We start from the raw sequence: 19,456 nt of genomic DNA, 5'->3' as shown, positions 1-19,456 counted from the left end.
GGGGTCTGGAAGGGGGACTAACGGAGAGGCGTTTGCAGAGCAGGGGGCCGACACAGAGGGTACCCAAGCCGGGTCTGCGTGGGGGCGGGGGCGCTTGTCAGCGTCGACCAAACCTCTTGGTATGCAAACGAGATGCAAAGAAGCACGCAGATAAGGGATGTGTTTTTTGGCACTCCGCTCGGGTCCTAAACTCAGCGGAGCCACTCTCCCAGTCCTCCGGCCCCGCTTCGTGACGGGGCCTGAGAGCTGCATCCAGAGGGGCGGATACGGGCCGTGGGAGCTACAGTTATACAAGGCAGTTCGCCAGCTGGGTCAGGCGCTGCGGGGGCCGAGGGTTGCTGGGAAAGAAGCGGCAGCGAAGGAGGTCCAGGGTGGGGGTATGCCCGAGGCGTCCTCTGTCCTCTCCTCCGCTCCACCCCCGCATGATACCAAAGGGCCTCTGTCCTCGTTACAGGCAGCAGGGAAGGGGTCAGTGCGGTGGTTCCTCTACGTTCCCTGGTTTTGTCTGCAAGGGAAACAGACTGGGCTAGTCTGTGGCTTTCCTCTATCTCCTGGTCTCAGCAAAGCCCAAGAACACAGCCAGAGGAACCCTGAGAATCTGCTCCCAGCCCTCAGGCACTGCTGCAGGGCCCGCCTGCTTCGCTTCCGGTGGAGCAACCTTCGGGGACTCCACTTCAGCACGCGGAGGGCGGCAGCAAAGGGCCCTTTAAAGGGCGGACCCAGCGCTTCCCCAGGACCACCTCCTCTGGTTCGACTTAGCCTGCAGGACTAGCTTGCACCTCGGCCGACCGCTTTTACTTTTCCTTCCCGTGTCTTCCCTGGTGACCTCGGAAGTGGAAGTAGACGCGAATCGGCGGCCGCGGCGGGGACGGAAGGCGGAAGCAGAGCGTGAGCGGGAGGCGGAGCCGGGGGAGCTGCTCTCGTAGCTCCCCCTGGCCCTCGGCCCAGCTGCTCGAGGGGGAGGAGTTACCGCCGCTCTTCGGTACGTTACCTTGATCCCTTCTACCCAGCCCGAGGGTTAACAGGTTGACTCTGTCAGGGGCAGTCTCAAGCTCCGCCCCGAGATGTTCCTGAAGGGCCGCACGTCCCCACCCTTTTCTGGCAGCCTGCGGCCCCCTTTCCGGTCGTCTTTCCCTTTTTTCCCAAGAGTGACCCCAGGACCACACCCTTTGCGGTACCTCCGTTTTCCCCTGTTTCAGGGTTATAGCTTTCTGGGGAAAGTAAAAATAATAGGGGAGTTTGGAGGAGTGGGGGGAGGGAGCAGCGTTGCCGTTAATATTGTGTTAGCTTTATTGCTGGGGTGATGAATGCCCCCCAAATTTTAAAACAAGGGAGGTGGATGCATTCAATATATACCCAGTTGAAGATTATTTAACCTTTTTGTTGGTCCTATCCTTGATCATCCCCACTTGATACCTCTGTTACAGGCATCGGAAGTTCCCATGATGGCTGTGACCTGACACCCTCAGGAAGCCCCGGGGTCATGGCCCAGAAGCACCCCGGAGAAGGAGGGTTGTGTGGAGCCCACCACAGTGGTGGTGCCTCCCTCAGGTCTTTAGGACACTCTGTGGACCCTGACATACTTTCATTCTCAGGACTCAGGGACTCAGCGCGGCCTGCTCCTAATGGTACCCGCTGCCTCACAGAGCACTCTAGTCCTAAGTACACACAGCCCCCAAATCCAGCCCACTGGTCGGATCCAAGCCATGGACCCCCAAGGGGTCCAGGACCCCCTCTGGCTGGAGAGGACCCTGATCAGAGTGAGGCATCTTCAGAAGAGTCAGGAGTGGACCAGGAACTCTCAAGAGAGAATGAGGCTGGATACCAGGATGATGGGAACTCTTCTTTTCTTTCCATTCCATCTACTTGTAACTGCCAGGGAACCCCTGGAATCCCTGAAGGGCCTTACTCTGAGGGAGGAGATAGCTCTTCTAGCAACTTTTGCCACCATTGTACCTCTCCAGCTTTGGGGGAAGATGAAGAGTTGGAAGGGGAATATGATGAAGAGGAACCTCTTAAGTTTCCCAGTGATCTTTCACGTGTGCCCAGCGAAAAGAAACCTGCACCCCGGAGACAACGGCACCGTGTTCCAGCCAAGGAGGACACTCGGGAGGGTGGACGAAGAGATCCCAGATCCCCTGGTCGACATCGGCTGGGCCGGAAACGGAGTCAGGCAGATAAACGCAGAGGACTGGGATTGTGGGGAGCAGAGGAGCTGTGTCACCTTGGACAGGCAGGCTTCTGGTGGCTGATCGAACTGCTAGTATTAGTGGGGGAGTACGTGGAGACTTGTGGCCACCTCATCTATGCATGCAGGCAGCTGGAAGGCAGGGATCTGGACCTTTTCCGTGTCTGGGTGGGAGTGTGGGCGGGGTGGCTGGGGGGCGGGGCCCAGGCGGTGTCTCGGCCCCTGCGCCGGGGGATTTGCTGGGGGGCAGGGCTGCTCGCCCGTTTTCTTAGGCTCTTGGGTGCTTTGCTGCTTCTGGCTCTCGCCCTTTTGTTGGGCTGTTTACAGTTGGGCTGGCGGTTTCTGGTAGGATTGAGTGATCGGTTAGGCTGGAGGGGTAAAGCCACCTGGCTCTTGTCTTGGCTGGCTTCTCCCACCTGGCAGCGTTGCCTGATTCTGCTGAGAGAGAGCAGGCCCTGGCAGCAGCTGGTAAGAATAGTTCAGTGGGGTTGGCTGGAGTTACCTTGGGTCAAACAGAGGACCAATAGGCAGGGGAATGGACCTGTAGCTGGTGGTCGTTACTGCCAGCCTGAAGAGGAAGTGGCTCGACTCTTGACCATGGCTGGGGTTCCTGAGGATGAGCTAAACCCTTTTCACGTGTTGGGGGTTGAAGCCACAGCATCAGATGTTGAACTGAAGAAGGCCTATAGGCAGCTGGCAGTGATGGTGAGTACCCTTCCCTCTGTTTCCAGTTCTTTGTTCCCATATTTTATTTTCCATTTCAATTTTTAGGTGAGTAGAGGAAGAGAGTAGAAAATTAACTTGAAGATGAAAATTATCTTTAATTCTCAGGAAAGAGTTGTAAAGGGGATCTGCTTTTCCCTTAAAGTTTTGTATCATGAAATTCTTTTTCTCAGTGAAAATAAATGAACCTGGTATAGTAGACAGTGCTGGACTCACTCACCCTGGAATATCCAGGTGAAATCCCTCCTAGTAGGTTGGAGAAGAGGCCTAGTCAGAACGTTTATCAGTTCCTCCTGAACAAATGAGGGGTTTCTGAACACGGGGAAATCCAACTGTCTTCCTAGTGAGGCAAGTGTGGGAGGATTCAGAGAGTACATGTGAGTGATTATTCCAGGACCAGGTGGAAGAAAAGCTATTTCAAGACCAACAACCCAGGCTGGGAAAGGGAAGGCGAATGGGACATAAATCTTGGAGAGACATGTACGTATGTATGTCATACATGAAAATGTTGGTGATTAGGTAGGATATAGGTGGCTGTGACTTAAATGCTTGAGGGAAATGGTTTAATATGAGCATGCAATCAAATTGCTTTTAGAAGTAGATATTTGGTCGCTATTTTTAGATGTGATTGTTAACTGCTATTTCTGTACAAGTAAAACTGTTATGAATATAAGTGCATTCTGCGTGCTAAGTCGCTTCAGTCGTATCTGACTCTTTGCGACCCTAGGCACTGTAGCCTGCCAAGCCCCTCTGTCGGTGGGATTCTCCAGGCAAGAGTATTGGAGTGGGTTGCATGTCCTTCTCCATGGGATTGAACTTCCATTTCTAAATCTCCTGCGCTGACAAGCGGATTCTTTACGACTAGGGCCACCTGGGAACTCCATGACTTAAGTAATGTGTGTAAATTGCATTGGAGGACTATTTGAGTAAATGGAACTTGACTGGTAAAATACCAGTGTGCAAATTACCTCAGTGGTTGCATGACATGAAAGAGGAATGGGCAACCAGAGTTTCCATTAACCATTCTAGGTACAATAAAATACCAGACCTGAAACTTAACAGATAACTAAATTAGTTTGGTGGGACATATATGCCCCTTACTGGATGGCCTGGGTTATTCTGAGAGTGAGGAACAGTGTTCACACTCAAATTGTTACTAACGGTAGAGGTCTTTCCTCACCTTCATGTCTTTTAGCAGATTTCGTCTCTTGGGGAATGTCATTCAAAAATTCTCCTTTTCAACTTACTTTCTTGAAGTAAAGTTCCCTGAATCTCAGTAGAACTGTCCCACAACCTGAAGTTACCTCCTTGTTCTGGGCCAGAGTATATGTGATCTCTTTTTGGCCAAGCCATGGGGCATGTGGAATCTTAGTTCCTTAAGATTGAAGCAGGGATTGAACCTGCACCCCTTGCATTGCAATGAAGCACAGTCTTAACCACTGGACGACCAGGCAAGTCCCTGAAATCTTTTATACAGCCTCTCACTGCCCTTATTAGGCCCTAACATGACCATTACTCACATTCTGTAAGCTTGGGGATATGAGAGAGATGACAGCATTCTGCAAGAGACTAGCTTTATCTCTGTTTTTGGTGAATGAGGATGGGAGAAATCAGGGAACTGTAGGAAGTGAGAATATTATTTGTCTTGGAGAAAAGGCTGAAAAGTGGATAAAAAACCTGAGGGTCATGGCATGTTATGGAACAGAAAGGCAAGCCATTGGAGGAAGTTTTGACTAGATATGAGAATTCCTAGTTAGAAACAGCTTGAGGACTGTCGGAACTCTGTGACTGACAGCAGAGTTAAGATACGAGTTTTGTATGTGTGGCAGGGTGATCAACCATCCTTGCTTGCCTGAAATTGAAAGGTTTCTTGAAACATGAAATTTAAATGCTAAAACTGGGACAGTTCCAGGCACACTAGGGTGATGGATCACCATAGTGCCAGATTCTCTGTATTCTGCTTCATGTGTATTCTCATTTAATACTCCTAACAGTCCATGATAGATAAAATACTCTAGGTCATGAAGTTAATGAGCAGTAGAGTCAGGACTTAAACCCAGATCTATCTGCAGAGCCAGAACAATTAGCCATTAAGCTATATTGATTCTTCAAAAGGATGTTGAATATGAGGTTATCAACAATAACCTGTTGATATGAGGTTATTTTGACTCAAGATGGGGAGAGGGTTGGAATGGATATGTAATGAACTCTGTTTTGGTAGGTTCATCCTGACAAAAATCACCATCCTCGGGCGGAGGAGGCCTTCAAGGTTTTGCGGGCGGCTTGGGACATTGTCAGCAACCCTGAAAGACGGAAGGAATATGAGATGTAAGTTGGAGCTAGGAAATTATCAGGTAGGGTAAATGAATAACCTTCAGTAGCAGAGATCCCCGGACTTATGGATGAAGGCTCTCCCAAGGTAGAACTGAGGTGGCTTGTCTAGCTGGCCAAGGGCCTCAAGAGGCCAATAGATCTGTCTCCGTTTGTCCCTCACTCAATATCCTTACTTACATAGCCTTTTTTCTCTCAGGAAACGAATGGCAGAAAATGAACTGAGCCGGTCAGTGAACGAGTTTCTGTCCAAGCTGCAAGAAGCAATGAATACAATGATGTGCAGCCGGTGCCAGGGAAAGCACAGGTACGATTTAGCTGGGGCAGGGCCTGGGTGACCAAAAACGTTCCTGTATCATTGGCAGCTGTGGGATCCAGATGATAAGGAAAAAGACCCTGAGTTTCTACTTTTGCCATATTGTCAAGAGAGTGAGGATCTGAATTAGCAGCAAGATAAGATAGTATTTCTGGCTTTAAGATAGGTTGAGGGCAGGGCGTACATATGCGTACATAACAACTGAGTGGCGGTAATTTTAGATGTTTGTCAGTAACCATACTTGTGGGTTAACAGTGCGACATCAGTGGTGATTAGACTGAAGCAATGCTCTAGGCAGTCTTCACATATTATTATTCCTGTGAATTCACAGGAATTCACACATTCCTTTTGTTGAATTTCAGGAGGTTTGAAATGGACCGGGAACCTAAGAGTGCCAGATACTGTGCTGAGTGTAATAGGCTGCACCCTGCTGAGGAAGGTGACTTTTGGGCAGAGTCAAGCATGTTGGGCCTCAAAATCACCTACTTTGCAATGATGGATGGGAAAGTGTATGATATCACAGGTATACTTCTGTCCTCTGGAAGTACGGGCTCATATATGCTCAGAACTGTGATATTTTGGCTAATTGTCTCTCATGCTTGCAGAGTGGGCTGGATGCCAGCGTGTGGGAATCTCCCCAGATACCCACAGAGTCCCTTATCACATCTCATTTGGTTCGCGGATGCCAGGCACCAGTGGGCGGCAGAGGTAGGTGGTGTTTCTCTCAACAATCTATCCACTGTTCTAGTTCTGAATATGGTTTCCAATGACATGCTGTTTAGGACATGTAGGTGTCTCACCATTTAAGAAGTTTGGGAGCTGACTCAGTATGTCTTTAACGTATGTATAAATAGATGAAATAGATAACCATTTGACTCCAGTATCTCTTGCCTCATCATGCCTTCTGTTTTCCTCTCAGAGCTACTCCAGATGCCCCTCCTGCTGACCTTCAGGATTTCTTGAGCCGGATCTTTCAAGTACCCCCGGGCCAGATGTCCAACGGGAACTTCTTTGCAGCTCCTCAGCCCGGCCCTGGGGCCACTGCAGCCTCCAAGCCCAACAGCACAGTACCCAAGGGAGAAGCCAAACCGAAGCGGCGGAAGAAAGTGAGGAGGCCCTTCCAACGTTGACACCCCTCGTCTTTCCTCCAATCAATGTCAGGGAGTCAAAAGGGCTGTGTACAGCACCAGATGGAATTTGATTTGTTTATTTTTAAATATTTAAAAAAGGGAAAATTTTAAGCTCAAATTGTTCACTCAGTACTTTTAGGAAGCCCGGAACCACTCTCCCTCCTCCACCAGCACCCAGGAACTGAATCTTGTCTTCTGACAATACCAAAGAAATAGGGGATGTCTAGAACAAAGAACCTGGGGCCTGGACCTGGGCTGGATGGTATCTCCCGTAGTGTGGGAGCTGGGTATTTCCCCGGGGTCTGGATGCCTTTATCTTGTCTTTTCCTTCTTAGAGCAGACACTCCCCTTAGCGCACCCGCCCCCCCCCTCCTCCCCCTCCCCGCCTTTAAACGAGTCTGTCTTATTTCTTGACTCATTTCAGGAGGGAGCCCCCTCCTTTGCCCCAGTATACTAGTTAAAAGAACAAGAAAGCATGTAACCCTAATTATAGGAGATACGTAAGAGTTCAGAGAGTGGGATCTCACATTATGGGTAAGGGTAATCACCCAACTTCATGCTTGTTGCTGCAGGGATGGCCAAAACTAGTAATTTTTAAAAAGCAAGATTCACGCCCTCTGCCCTTGGGTGAGGGGGAAGGGTAAAGGGGCTTCCGGCAGCCCCCTTATGATCCAAGGGTTTGTATTTTTTTAAGTTTGTTCATATTTGTATGTACATATCTATTTAAAGCCAGGGGATTATCTTTCTATAAATACGTAACTGGCAACCTGTATCTTCCCTCTCTTCTCTGCCCATATAGCTGGACCCCTTTTTCTCAATTGAGAATCTTTTCCTTCCTAAGTGTTAGAGTGAAGGGCATCTCCTGCTGGACCAAGGGAGGGGGATAAAAAAAAATACCTTAAAGAAACTTTGTAGTTCTGTAAGTCAGTCATTGTTGCATCTTTCTTCTCTAGCTTTATGAAGACATCTCCCTACCCTCCCTGCTGACCAAACTGTAGCCATATATGAAAAAAATTACCTTTATTATAAGGAAAACACAGTAAAACAGAGCTGGAAGGTGGTGGGAGTGGATGATGGGGAAAACCTTAATCAACCTAAAAGCTGCCCAAGCATGGCTTCCTGCTGCAGAGGAGCGCTCTGCCCCGCACCCCACCTGTCTTTCCTGATTCAAAGAAACCTGCTCCAGCAGGGCGGGGCCCCGGGGACCCCCTTTTCCAATGAAAATCTGGAGAATGTTTGCATTTCCAGTCGGGGAGTTTGGGAAAGGTTGCATAGTTCTCAGGCTGTACAGAGAAAGGAGGGATGTTACAGCCCTTTGTTCCAACATCCCCAGCCCCATCTCTCAGTATTTGTTGATGCCAAACAGACGAACCCCATGAAACTGGGGCAACTTGGGCAGCAGTACGCTAAGCAGTGAGGCTGTGTTGATGAGGAAGTGAGCAGCATCATATTTGGTGTAGAAGCTGGCCAGGAGGTATCTGGGGAGAGAAGAAATAGGTTGAATGAACTTGGCATTCCCTATCCATATTCAGGCCTTTCCAGCGACTTTCTTTTCTATTTTAAATAAGTTTTACTGCATGCAGTCCTAGGATATTTAAAAATATTTCAACTATATTAACAATATTTACTTTGGGGTTGGGGAGATAATCAGATAGCACCTCTAACTGGAGATTTATAAATTAGTTTGTGCTTTTTTTTAAAAAAAAAATTGTTAACAACAGGTGGCAAATGACAGTGGAAGCAGTTTCAGCCTGTGTGACTGTTAGAATCCTTTTTGCTACCACTTCTCACAGATTTACATCAGTTCTGCCTTTATTCACTTCTTTGGAAGTGTAAAATAACTTGTTTTATCTTTTCTTAGTCCCTTCTCCATTCTCCTACCATCAAGGAGGCAGCAAGTAGTGCTTGCTTACTGTCTTCTACTTTTTACTGTTCTCACTAGATTGAGAGCTAATGTATCTTCGCAGGGTCTAGGTGAGTAGAAGTCCACTGTTTTCAAAGGTTCCCTGTGGACCTCTGTACCCGGCCCTTGAAGCATCCCCCCCTCTCCCCCTGGACTCACAGCACAATGGGGGAGATGCTGAGGAACTTTCGGGAAGACGTAAACTGGAGCCCGTAGTCCATCTGTTCCCAGTGTGTCAGCAGCCGAGCCTTTCCTTGGTCAGGGGTCTCAAAGGGTGTCCCTTTCACCGTATGTAGGAAGACATACATAACCTGGGAGGAGGGAAGGGGACAGTGTGAGGCACCAAGGCATAAAGTAGTCCCTCAGCTGAGATCCCAAAAGGAAGACAGAAATCCCAAGCAATTGTTTTTGGTTGGGAAAAGCCTGGGGTGGGTAAAGGGGCATGGTTTAGTGCTCACCAAGTTATGGATGACGTTGGTCAGTGTCCAGACAACAGGAATGCTGAAGAAGGGGATGCTGAGTAGAACCACATGCAGCAGTCCTACCAGGATGACGTAGGCCAGCCAGATGCCCCGGCTGTTCATCACTCGAGTGTTGGGGTTTACTTCGCTGTGTGCCACCCCCACATTCATCCTACCACAGTGGGGGATCAGGCAGGAGTCCAGCTTAATTTCCTCTCCACCCTTCTTGGAGTCTGTTTCTCCAAGTTGTCTCCTGAGTAGCCCAAATCCCCCGGACTCTATTGGGAATGAAAGAACTTACCCATTATGCACAAAGGAAAAACTGAAGACTTGGGGGAAAAATTTAGAAGGCAAGACGAGCGCACTCTACATGTTAGAGACATGATAATCTTTCTTCTGATCCTTACACTTCAACTGTAACTTGAAGGAGTAAGCATAGGCTTGGTACACCTCAAGGAGCAAGGGTAACAGAAGTATCTCACTATCCTCAAGAAGTTAATAAGGAACCATGAAGACATTAGGTGCACCCAAAATTACAGAAGAGGGTCATGGGGAAACAAAGAACCACTAAGGAGGGATGAGGGGGTAAAGCTACCTTTTCTAAGCTATCCTCAGTCAGTTCAGTCACTCAGTTGTGTCCGACTTTGAGACCCCATGAACTGAAAGATGCCAGGCTTCCCTGGTGATGGACAGGGAAGCCTGGCATCCTGCACAAACTCATGTCCATCGAGTCGGCGATGCCATCCAGCCATCTCATCCTCTATCGTCCCCTTCTCCTGCCTTTAATCTATCCTAGTCCCCACCTTTTCCTCTGGGGCTCCCCCGTCCTCTCATCTCCGTGGCATGTAAGCAGGCAGCTGCAAGAATGTGCCCAGGGCTTTTACACTGAGCTAGGAGGGGATGTGAGCGTCTCGAGAGGTGGAGCTCTAGTCCCCACTTCAGGGCGGCTGTAATCGTGTGAACTTGGCCCTTTTAAGATCATGCTGGCCCTGAAGTTGATGACGCCGGGTTAGGACGCAGATCTGGCCTGCTCTCTACATAAAATTCCCTAAACCCCAGTACTGATTTGAACTCGCCCCCTTGCTCCTCCCAAGCCCCCTCTCCTTCATCGTCTTCCCTTAGGGTTGTCTTCAGCGCTCCTCTTTCGGTCTGTTGCTCGCCGCCGCTTCACCCACCCAGCTCGTTCGCCTCCCACCATTTTCCCTTAGCACCCTTTCCCAGGCTCTCGGTAAACCTACCTGCCAGCTTCGGAAGCCCGTCCGGGTCGGGGCGCGGCGCTTGCTTCTACACCTGCGGTCTCCAGGAAGCAGCCTCCCCGCCCATCTGCGCTCTCCCTATTGGTGGGGCAAGGTCAGCGCCGCCACCACTCATTGGCTGGAGATCCGCCGCGGGGACGCACAATTGGTCACCATTTCCGTCGTTCGGAAGGTGCCGAACCCGCCCTTCCCCAGGTCCCACCTTTTGAGAGAGGTGGGGAAAGCCGCTTGGCGGAGTGAGGGCGGCGCCAGCTATAGACTAATGGAGAGAGCTGATAGTAAGAGGCGGAAGTAAGAGCTCCAACGATTGGCCGGCCGTGGCTGTAGGCGCCGAGGCGGGAGCTCCTGGAGGTGGAGGCAGCGGGTGGGGGCCTGGCGGAGTGGAGGGGTAACAAGATGGCGACTGAGACGGTGGAGCTTCATAAGCTGAAGGTACCGTGAGGCGGGGAAGGGCCGGGTCGGACTTTTCCGGAGACTAAACTTTCCTGGCGGGTTGGCGCCTTTTCCTTGAAGGTTCTTCTACTCCCTTTTCTGGCTCCCGCCATAGTTCTGTTCTTTTGTGCCTCCCTTCTTCCCCCACTACGCCTTTCCTCATTTCCTGTTTCTCCTCACGGTTTTACTGTATCCTTACTTGTTATTCGGCGCCTTCCTCCACTGCGATGTCGTCCGTCACCTCTCTACCTGGGTGTGGAAGTGCCTTCAACCTGTTCTACTCTCTTCTTGTTTCTCGTCAGGCTGCATTACGTCAGTGGTCCCCTCCTCTTGGCCCCGTGCGGAGCCCGGGACCCCCTTTTCTCCCCTGGGTTTGTGCTTTCCTGTCTGTTGTCCAAAGTGGAGATTCCCGGTAGCAAAGGATGGCAGCTTCGTTTATTTCTGTCTATCTAGGTCTCAGCCTTCATCGAGAAAATGCTTCCGTTCCCCTTTTTTAGATGGAGTGACGCCCCTGGGGCAAATTTGGAAACCTGAGGAGAGGCCTCCGAAGATAGGCCTCCCCTTAGAGGCCAGGGCTTTAGGAGACTTTAAGAGGTAGTGAAGGCACAGATACCCCAGATTAAAAAGTTTTCGAGTTCTTTCAACGCCGTTCTCCGCCTACCAGCCTTACCCCCACCCTGCGCCCCACCACCCCAGAGACAAGTCATTCAGAACTGTAATATTTTGGGAAAACGTTTCCAAGATTAGGGTTACCTCTGTCCCATTTCATTTCGCGGGTAGACCCTGCATCTCTTGGTCTCACCACTGGGTGACACTCAATCACAGAAGACGTTTTAAGTTCTGTCTTGGGAATCTTGAGAGCCTTTTTGTATTTAGATTTTTTTCTTGGAAGAAAAGAATGGGTTTTTTTTTGGGGGGGGGGCGTTAAATTAAGAGGGTATCTCAAGTTGTCCATTTGTGATTTCACAAGTAGTTTTCCCATCACTTTTCAGTCATGTTTTGTTCAGGTCCTGGAAACCTTTGACAAACCAGGTTGAACTGGCCCACGCTGAAAACTGGTTCTTTAAAGTTTGATGAGCTTTTAAAACAAAGTGTAAAGAGAGAGAGGTCCTCTTAATCACATTAGTTGACACCAGTTAGACTTTCATTGAAAGTTGATAGTTTTCTTACTCTTGGAATCTAAGCTGTCCTAGGGGGATTTTGTGTTAACCTGGAGTTACTGTTAACTTAGTGGTACCGAAATGAGTGATTGTGTCAGTCGTCTGCTAAGAGAATAACAAGTAAAAAATTGAGCAGCTACATGAGTATTCTATGTATACTAACTTGTAAATTAGTACTACTATATGTTATGTACTACTGTTTGTATGTTATGAAAGAAACACAGAAAAGGAATTTTTTAATGGAATAAAAAGGAAATATGAATATAAGAGCTAATGTTTTCTTCCTTGAAACCCCTTGAGTAAGTCACTAGCCTTGTGACTTGCCTTTTTATAGGTTTTGTTTTGCTTTATGGAATTCCACCTTCCATAAAAATCTGTATGTCGGTTCCAGATTAAATCTGGTTTTGATTGGATAATGTCCTCTGATCTGATTTCAGGTTATTATAGTCTTAGAGAGCATGAGGCAGTCCTAATAGCCTAAAAAGGATTCACTCTTTTAATCATATTTGCTTGTCTTTGCTTTTTCTCTAGAGCACTTCTTAACCTTTTGGAGGTCACAGATATCTTTGAAACTCTGATGAAAGGTATGGACCTCTCCCCAGAAAAAGGCATGTACACATAACTTTGCATGCGATTTGAGGGGCTTCATAAAATTATCTTGGAGCCCTGAAGAGTCCATGGACCTCTGGTTAAGAACTCATGCCTTTAATTCTGACTTCCATGACAGTTAATGTTTGGTTCCACTGTTGATCATGGAGTGATCCTTTTGGGTTGACCTAGGGTTTATTTATCTCTCTTTTTTTGTTTTTTTTTGTTTTTGTTTTTTTAAAAAGGCTTTCCATTTTTATAAAAGGAATTTGGGGCTGTAGTGTGGGGTCTCAGAGGGAAAGAGCAAGCTTTGAAGTAAGAATGAAAAATATCTATCTGAATTGATTATGTAAAGCCACATCAACTGCAAATTTGTGAAGATTTTGTAGAAATGGAGTCATTACAACACAGTTGGAAAGAGACTGAATTGTGGGTGAAAAATGCCTTGAATTGTTATAGTACCAGATTTCCAGTCAGTTGTGAGAAGAGGGACTACAGAGGAGAGAACTAGAAGGGTGAATAAAGAAACAGTGAGACATTTGTAATAGTGAAGCATAAAGTACATCTGTGTTGGTGGTTGAAGATAGTTTGGAAAAGGAAAGTAGGTGAACTGTGTGACTGGAGATGTATTGGAGTGATACTGAAAAGGACTTCTAAGTTGTGTAAGGTGTTTGGTTTTTGTCATACAGGCAGAAAGTGGGGAACCTTTGAAAATTTGAAAGGAGGAGCTGATGTGATCAGGTTTTTTTTTTTTCTTTGCCATGTGGCTTGTGGGATCCTAGTTCCCAGGCCTGGGATGGAACCCCAGGCAGTCTGCAATGATAGCACAGAGTCCTACACTGGACTGCTAGGAATTTCCCAGTTTGTGTTCTTTTGGCAGTAAGAAGGATGGGGTCTGGAGAGGAAGAAATTTCACCAGTTAGATTTTTATTATAGTAGTCACTCCCCTGCTTAAAACCTTTTAATTAAATCCCTGCCAGTATCTAGTTTAGTTTCTCAAATTCTAGCTAGTGACTTTATTTCACTTATCAGAATGGCTCTTCATTAATTGCTAACATTTACTATGTGGCAGACACTGGTCAGATCAGTTTGTACACATCAGTTGATTTCTCACAATAATCCTAAGGCAATACGGTAAATGCCTGTGTTGTCCCCATTGAAAACGAGAAAAAATGGAGACTTCCCTGGTGGACCAGTGGTTAAGATTCCATGCTTACGTTTCTGGGAGCTGAGGTTCGATATCTGGTTGGGGAACTAAGATCCCACATGCTTTGTGACTTAGCCTGAAGGAAACAAAAAATGAGAAAAAATGGAAGCTCAAAGAGATTGGGTAACTTACCCTAGGTCATGTACCTAGTAAGTGGTGGCTCAAATACAGGCAGTCTGTCTCCAGAAGTCCTGTTCTGAATTGATGTGCATGACTGCGTCTCCATACCTTAGTACTCAGAACCTTTATACATGCTTTTGGCTGCATTGCTCTTACCACCCCCATACCTTTGTTTAATTAACTGTTAGTTTCCCTTCAGATATCAGTCAAACATCATTTATCCAATGAACCCTTAGGTAGGATGCGTTCCATCCATCTACACACACAGTCAGACCACTTCTTAAATGCTTTTATAGGACCCTGTACTTTTTTTAGAATCAGTTAAATATTACGTATGTGATCATTGCTTGCCTTGTTTCCCTACTAGATTGTAAGCTCCATGTGGGCAAGAACTCTTTGTTTTGCTTATGATTATTTTCCTGTATCTAAGATAATGCTTGACACACAGTGGGTACTTATAACTATTTGTCAAGTGAATAAACTTACTAAGACTTGAAATAAGGTAGTGGCTTCAAAAGTAGGAATGAATTTGAAAGAAATTTTGGATATAGAATTTTAAGTATTTTTAGATCAGTTAAATGTGAGAGGAATGAAAGGTGACTCCAAGTAGTGATACCTTTAGTCTAAGCTGGGAGGAGGAGAAGAAGCCAGTTTTGTGCAGGAGAGAAGATGAAGTTCAGTTTGGGGCATAAATGATCAATGTCTTTGAGATATTCATCTGGAGATATCTCATAATCATTTGGAAATGGGGGTCTTTGCTCAGGAGCTAAGAGCTGAAAATAAAGGTGTGGGGCTTATTAAAATATAAATATATATATATAAATTTTTGGAGCTTATATTTTACTATGGGGAGGCGCAGTAAATAAGTGAAATTTATAGTATGTCAAATAGTGATAAGATTTGTAGAGAAAAATAGAAATAGGCGGAACTGTGAAAAGAGAAGGGTATTATAATTTTAAATAGGGTGACTAAGGGGAAGGCCTCCCTGAGAAGGTGATGTTTAAGCAAAGTCTTGAAGTAAATGAAAGCGTGAACCTTGTGTAGAGTATTACAGGTGGTCATTAGGACTCTGGCCTTTACCCTTACTGAGATAGGTAACCAGTGGAGGATTTTTGAATAGAGGAGTGACATGTTCTTGACATGAATTGTCAAAAAGATCCCTCTGACTACCTTGTTGGGAATAAACTATAATGAGGTTCAAGGGCTGAAGAGTTTACAATAGTTTGTATGAAAGAAAGACAAGGGATTAGATTCTGTGTCTGTTTTGAAGGAGTTGCTGACAGGATTTGCCAATAATTGGTTTCTGGGAAGTGACAAAGCCTTTGATACAGGTGGAAGGATAAGGAGGCCAAAGTCATCTTAGTGAATATCTGTATTTACAGGATTGGGTGGAAGAAGAGCTAGCAAAGAGTGAAGAGGAAAGGTAAAAGGAAAATAGTAACAGAGAGAGAGTGTGTCCATGAAAGCAGTCCTCCATCCACACTGATGCTTAAAATTGGGCTTAAGTCAGAGAGATCTGAGCTGGCTATTGCATCACTGTTTTCTAGCTGGGTGACTTTTTTTTTTTTTTTAGCAAATCATTGAGTTTCTTTAAGCTTTGTTTTGTTAGTTTATGAAAGATAATAAAAAAATCAACCACATAGATGTTGTGAGGATTAAATGAGGAAATGATGTTCAAAAGCCTTAGCCTTTTGTTTGGCATGTATTAATACTTGAAATTTAATTCCTATCATATGAAATGTTATAAATTATATAAAATGTTTCTGTCCTTGAAGGTTTATAAACCAGGTTGAGAGATAAGAGGTGAAAAATATTTGAATCAAAATTCAAGATTAGTAAATTAGTAGAAATCACAGGGCAATGAATGGGGATTAATGTTAAATGTATTGTGTAGTCAGTTGATCAGTCCTTTCTCTGCTGGTTGGATAGGTAGCATGAAAAATGCCTTATTAATACTGAAAAATAAGATTTTAGGATTGAGACTGAAAATTTAGTTTTTGAATAGGTAATTCATACTCAACTTCACAATTTTAAAGATGTAAAAAGGGTATATGATAAAAGGTTTTCCTCCTGCACCTGTCTTCAGGTTTCTTCTGAGATTCAGCTGGTGTTAACGTATCTGTTTCTTGCCCAGGCATCTTGTGTATAAACATTATATGACTGTTACGTGTGTGCATGTTATTTTTTACATTAATGTTAGTATCTTACATACAGTATTCTATAACTTGTTTTTTTTTAATAGTCTTATTGAGGCACAATTCACATACTGTACAATTGACTCAATATATCTTGCTTTTTAAATACATTCTTTTAAAATGTTTTAAAGTCAGATGCATATAAAAATGGATAAGATTTGACATTATAGGTCCATATTTGAGGTTTTAAAAGGGTTTTGTTCTACTACTAATGTAATTGTGCCAAAGTGAAGTATGTGAAATGACTTTATTTTCAGCTATTCTGTTTTCACTCATCAATTTCCCTTTTGGAGGGGAACCCACAATCTAATAATTAATAAAATAATAAAGTGATACAACAGTGTGTAAAAATGTGTGTAACATTCTCATTTGACTAGAGAAGGGGACATGGAGGTGCTGAGAAGACTGCTGAGTGAGCCAGAGACCTGAGGTTAGGGAATGAGAGCCAGTGGGGGGCTGAGATTTCAACAGCAATAGCAAAGTCAGTGGTTGGCAGTGGTGGATGCTGTCCATACTAAACAACCAGTTGTACCAGTCTGTCAGCTTCAGGTCTACTAGATCAGCATCCTATGCAGAATCTATCACTGACTATCTTTCTCTGTTACCTGAAAGATTTTGTAAACTTCTGTCTCTATCTACACACAGTTTGGGGAAGGAAGGAGAAGGGAGGAACAGCTCTGTTAGAAGGTTGAATTTTGAATTGCCTGAGTATTTACATTTCCTTTTCCCTAGATGGTTTTAATGTTACTTAAAGAAGAAGAAAAAAGGAAGATTAGGCATTACAGAAAGTAAAGAAATTGTATTGTGTTATAAACAATCAATACCCTCTAAATATACAGACAGTAACTGAAAAAAAATAAAGTACCACCATGGGAAAGATCTAGATTCTTAAGAAATGGCCCTTAGAGATCACTTAGAGTCTAGATTCTAGATTAATCCTATTCACTGAATTATTTGTAGGTCAGTGCTCTCATCCATGAACTGTTACTGGTTAATGATGGGATAAGTTTTTTAAAAAGTAAGCTGTTAGAAACTTTTATAGCAGTTTGACATCACCGCTAAATCCAGGTGTATGATTGATTTTCTCGTAATTGATTTGTTTGTTTACAGAAGAATTGGTCCACAACCTGGAATGCTATAAAAAGTTGGCAGCCCTATCTCTACCTATTTTTTTTTCTTTTTTTTATTTCTCTACCTACTTAAAAATATATTGATCTGTGAAATTCAGAAATCAGAGAAACAGTGATTCTGTCCAATCTTCTCTAACTCTTCACCCAGTTTCTAACACTTACTAGCTGCTAAGCACTGCTGTGAATGCTTCACAGATATTTACTGGTTTAATCTCCGTAACAAGCCTGTGCTGCAGGCGCCGTCACCTTATCCCCGCTTCATGGGAAGCTGAGGCAGAGAGTTACTCACCTAGGCCACACAGATGTAGGTGGTGAAGCTGGAACCTGAACCCAGTGTAGTCTTGACTTCAGACGCCTTGTGATGCTTTGTTACGCTCCATGCCTTTAATGGGTGATTGCCTACCATGTTGCTCAGTAGAGGGGGCTGTTGTCTTGTAGAACAGTTTTCCATGTTGTATCCCTCCCTGCCTACCTGTCCTACTCACTGAATACCCAATCAGAAAAAAAGCTCCCCTCTCCATTTCCAAATGCTTCCTTGGTTGAAAGCCTTTTAGAGATGACCAGCATGTTCCCTTAGTTATAACATTCTTTCTTCTATAGGAATCTGCTTTCTAACTTCTACTGGTTGGTGTTAGATCTGTACTTCAAAACTAGTAAAGTCTTTTTCCAGGACAAATATCTCTTTGTGCATTGATCTGCATGTAAGATTTTTAAAACCTTCCTTTTTCTTAGTTGTTCTCCTTGGATCAGCGTGTCATTATGTGCCTTAAAGTGAGAATAAAGAGCCCAGTAAGGCTATTACATTATTTAATATAGATTATATTTTTTAAGTTACCCTTAACCTAGAATTACTTTGGTAGCAAACTATACCGTTAACCCTTTTTGCACTTGTAATCTTTCTAAAACCCTGACTGAGGTCTTAGCCTTTGAGTTACTGTTGGGCCAGATCTTGTTCATCTGTGGTTGTTTTTTTTTTTTTAATGATGTTTTGAATATAATAAATTTAATAAAGTTTTGAATATAAGTGTAGTACTTTATAGGTATACCTTATTCTAAATTGAGTCTTCATTTTGGATCATTATTTTCCCTGAAGAGCCAGCAACACCCCCTGCCACCCCCCCACCTTTAGTTCTATCAGTAATTTACCAATTCTTCCTCCTCCTGGTGTCTGCAAAGTTGTAAGCATGCCTGTTAGATCTTTAGTCAAATTACTTATTTAAAAATCTTCAGCAGAACTTTGTGGCATGCCATTACATATTTTATTCCATTTTGGCAAAGGTCCTTTAAGTGATTGATTGTTGACATTAAGCTAGCTAACATATCTACCTAATCCTGTGGTGATCAGACTTGTATGCATGTATATGGTAGATTGCAGTAAAGGATCTGGGATAATAGTAAGGAGAATCTGCTTTTAGATAATTATATATTCTACTTAAAGATTCATTCTTTCCTTGTATGAACTGGTATAGTAATTGGGAAAAAAAGACACCCTCCGCTCAGAAACAGCTAAAGATTTATATAATAAATAGATGTATGAATAGATAAGAATTTTATTAAAGCAGGGTTATTCTTCACCGTCTGTTAGAAAAGTCCTTTTGCATATTGAGTATTGTTGAGGGAAAGTGAATCATCTTGTGGACCTAAAAGCTTGGTGGGATCAAGAGCAGTAGTTATGGGGTGAACTTTCTTTTCTTTTTCTTTCTTGTAAGAGCTACTTTTTTTTTTCCCCCACCAGGTTCATTCTGTAAATTAAGGAAAAGCTTTATTCTTTTTTCTCAGCTTGCTGAACTAAAGCAGGAGTGTCTCGCTCGTGGTTTGGAGACCAAGGGAATAAAACAAGATCTCATCAACAGGCTCCAGGCATATCTTGAAGAGCATGGTGAGTTCTCTGTGGAGCCAAAGAGTGATGTGAATGAGGGGATTAATTTTTAGGCTCTGCCATACAGAAGATTTCTCTTCTTCCTTTAGGTTGTTGATGATGTAAGATTTTAATTAACTCTATCAAGAAAACTCTTATTATCTAAAACAGTTGAAAACTGTATTTATAATGAAATACCCCTTTCCCCCTTAAAAAACATTGTAATTTTGTGTCAGCTAATTATTTTAAAGGAAGTATGGTAAAGCAAGTATCATTAGACTGAGAATTGGATGATTCAAAGTCGAATTGCTCCTGTGCCAGAAATTTACTAGGTAACTTTGGACAGCCACTGTTTTCATGGCTGAGTGTTTGTTCTGGTTTGTGAAGTGAGACCAGTGTCTCTACCCTTGAAATCCATAAACTTAGGTAATCTCTGGTCCCGTCTAGCTCTGACATTC

At 44.5% G+C, this 19,456-nt stretch overlaps 3 protein-coding genes across 6 annotated transcripts in view; 2 read left to right on the top strand and 1 right to left on the bottom strand.

Annotated features, from left to right (window-relative positions):
* The first annotated feature begins 850 nt into the window (after positions 1-850).
* On the top strand, positions 851-7,454 carry DNAJC14 (DnaJ heat shock protein family (Hsp40) member C14). Its single transcript, XM_043446997.1, has 7 exons — positions 851-982; positions 1,428-2,893; positions 5,133-5,239; positions 5,442-5,549; positions 5,921-6,081; positions 6,164-6,266; positions 6,478-7,454. The coding sequence occupies exons 2-7, from the start codon at positions 1,484-1,486 to the stop codon at positions 6,686-6,688; spliced, it is 2,100 nt and encodes a 699-aa protein (XP_043302932.1). The 5' UTR covers positions 851-982; positions 1,428-1,483; the 3' UTR covers positions 6,689-7,454.
* Positions 7,455-7,693: 239 nt separating this feature from the next.
* On the bottom strand, positions 7,694-10,445 carry ORMDL2 (ORMDL sphingolipid biosynthesis regulator 2). 3 transcript variants are annotated; one of them, XM_043447009.1, is made up of 4 exons: positions 10,291-10,445; positions 9,050-9,224; positions 8,751-8,902; positions 7,694-8,166 (listed from the first exon to the last, which is right to left on the bottom strand). In XM_043447009.1, exons 2-4 carry the CDS (start codon positions 9,221-9,223, stop codon positions 8,031-8,033), a joined length of 462 nt encoding a protein of 153 aa, XP_043302944.1. In that variant the 5' UTR covers position 9,224; positions 10,291-10,445; the 3' UTR covers positions 7,694-8,030. The 3 variants fall into 3 exon arrangements, with proteins under 3 accessions (XP_043302944.1, XP_043302945.1, XP_043302946.1); XM_043447010.1 differs by having other exon boundaries at positions 9,050-9,330; positions 10,291-10,380; XM_043447011.1 differs by lacking the exon at positions 10,291-10,445 and adding an exon at positions 9,354-9,491.
* Positions 10,446-10,586: 141 nt separating this feature from the next.
* LOC122427483 (SAP domain containing ribonucleoprotein) overlaps positions 10,587-19,456 on the top strand; it is a 47,754-nt gene continuing 38,884 nt past the window's right edge. The window contains exons 1-3 of one of the 2 annotated variants that reach the window (XM_043447007.1): positions 10,659-10,740; positions 12,432-12,484; positions 18,876-19,019. In XM_043447007.1, the coding sequence (XP_043302942.1) occupies positions 12,478-12,484; positions 18,876-19,019 (151 nt within the window). In that variant the 5' untranslated portion in view covers positions 10,659-10,740; positions 12,432-12,477. Of the gene's footprint in view, positions 10,741-12,431; positions 12,485-18,875; positions 19,020-19,456 lie in introns of both variants that reach the window. The other variant, XM_043447008.1, reaches the window with a different exon arrangement.

This window comes from Cervus canadensis, chromosome 25, assembly GCF_019320065.1.
Source record: "Cervus canadensis isolate Bull #8, Minnesota chromosome 25, ASM1932006v1, whole genome shotgun sequence".
NCBI classification, from domain to species: Eukaryota; Metazoa; Chordata; class Mammalia; order Artiodactyla; family Cervidae; genus Cervus; species Cervus canadensis.
The sequence above is the reverse complement of the archived record's forward strand: the minus strand, read 5'-3'. Positions and strand labels throughout refer to the sequence as shown.

Bases quoted from the DNA above. Each gene is read 5' to 3' on its own strand.
- ORMDL2 (XM_043447009.1), bottom strand. From the start codon at position 9,223: ATGAATGTGGGGGTGGCACACAGCGAAGTAAACCCCAACACTCGAGTG. The intron at 8,903-9,049 runs GTGAGCACTAAA...CCCTCCTCCCAG, and splicing joins CCAACGTCATCCATAACTTG to GTTATGTATGTCTTCCTACA. The intron at 8,167-8,750 runs GTGAGTCCAGGG...TTCTCTCCCCAG, and splicing joins AGCATCTCCCCCATTGTGCT to ATACCTCCTGGCCAGCTTCT.
- DNAJC14 (XM_043446997.1), top strand. From the start codon at position 1,484: ATGGCCCAGAAGCACCCCGGAGAAGGAGGGTTGTGTGGAGCCCACCAC. The intron at 5,550-5,920 runs GTACGATTTAGC...GTTGAATTTCAG, and splicing joins CGGTGCCAGGGAAAGCACAG to GAGGTTTGAAATGGACCGGG. The intron at 6,267-6,477 runs GTAGGTGGTGTT...TTTTCCTCTCAG, and splicing joins GGCACCAGTGGGCGGCAGAG to AGCTACTCCAGATGCCCCTC.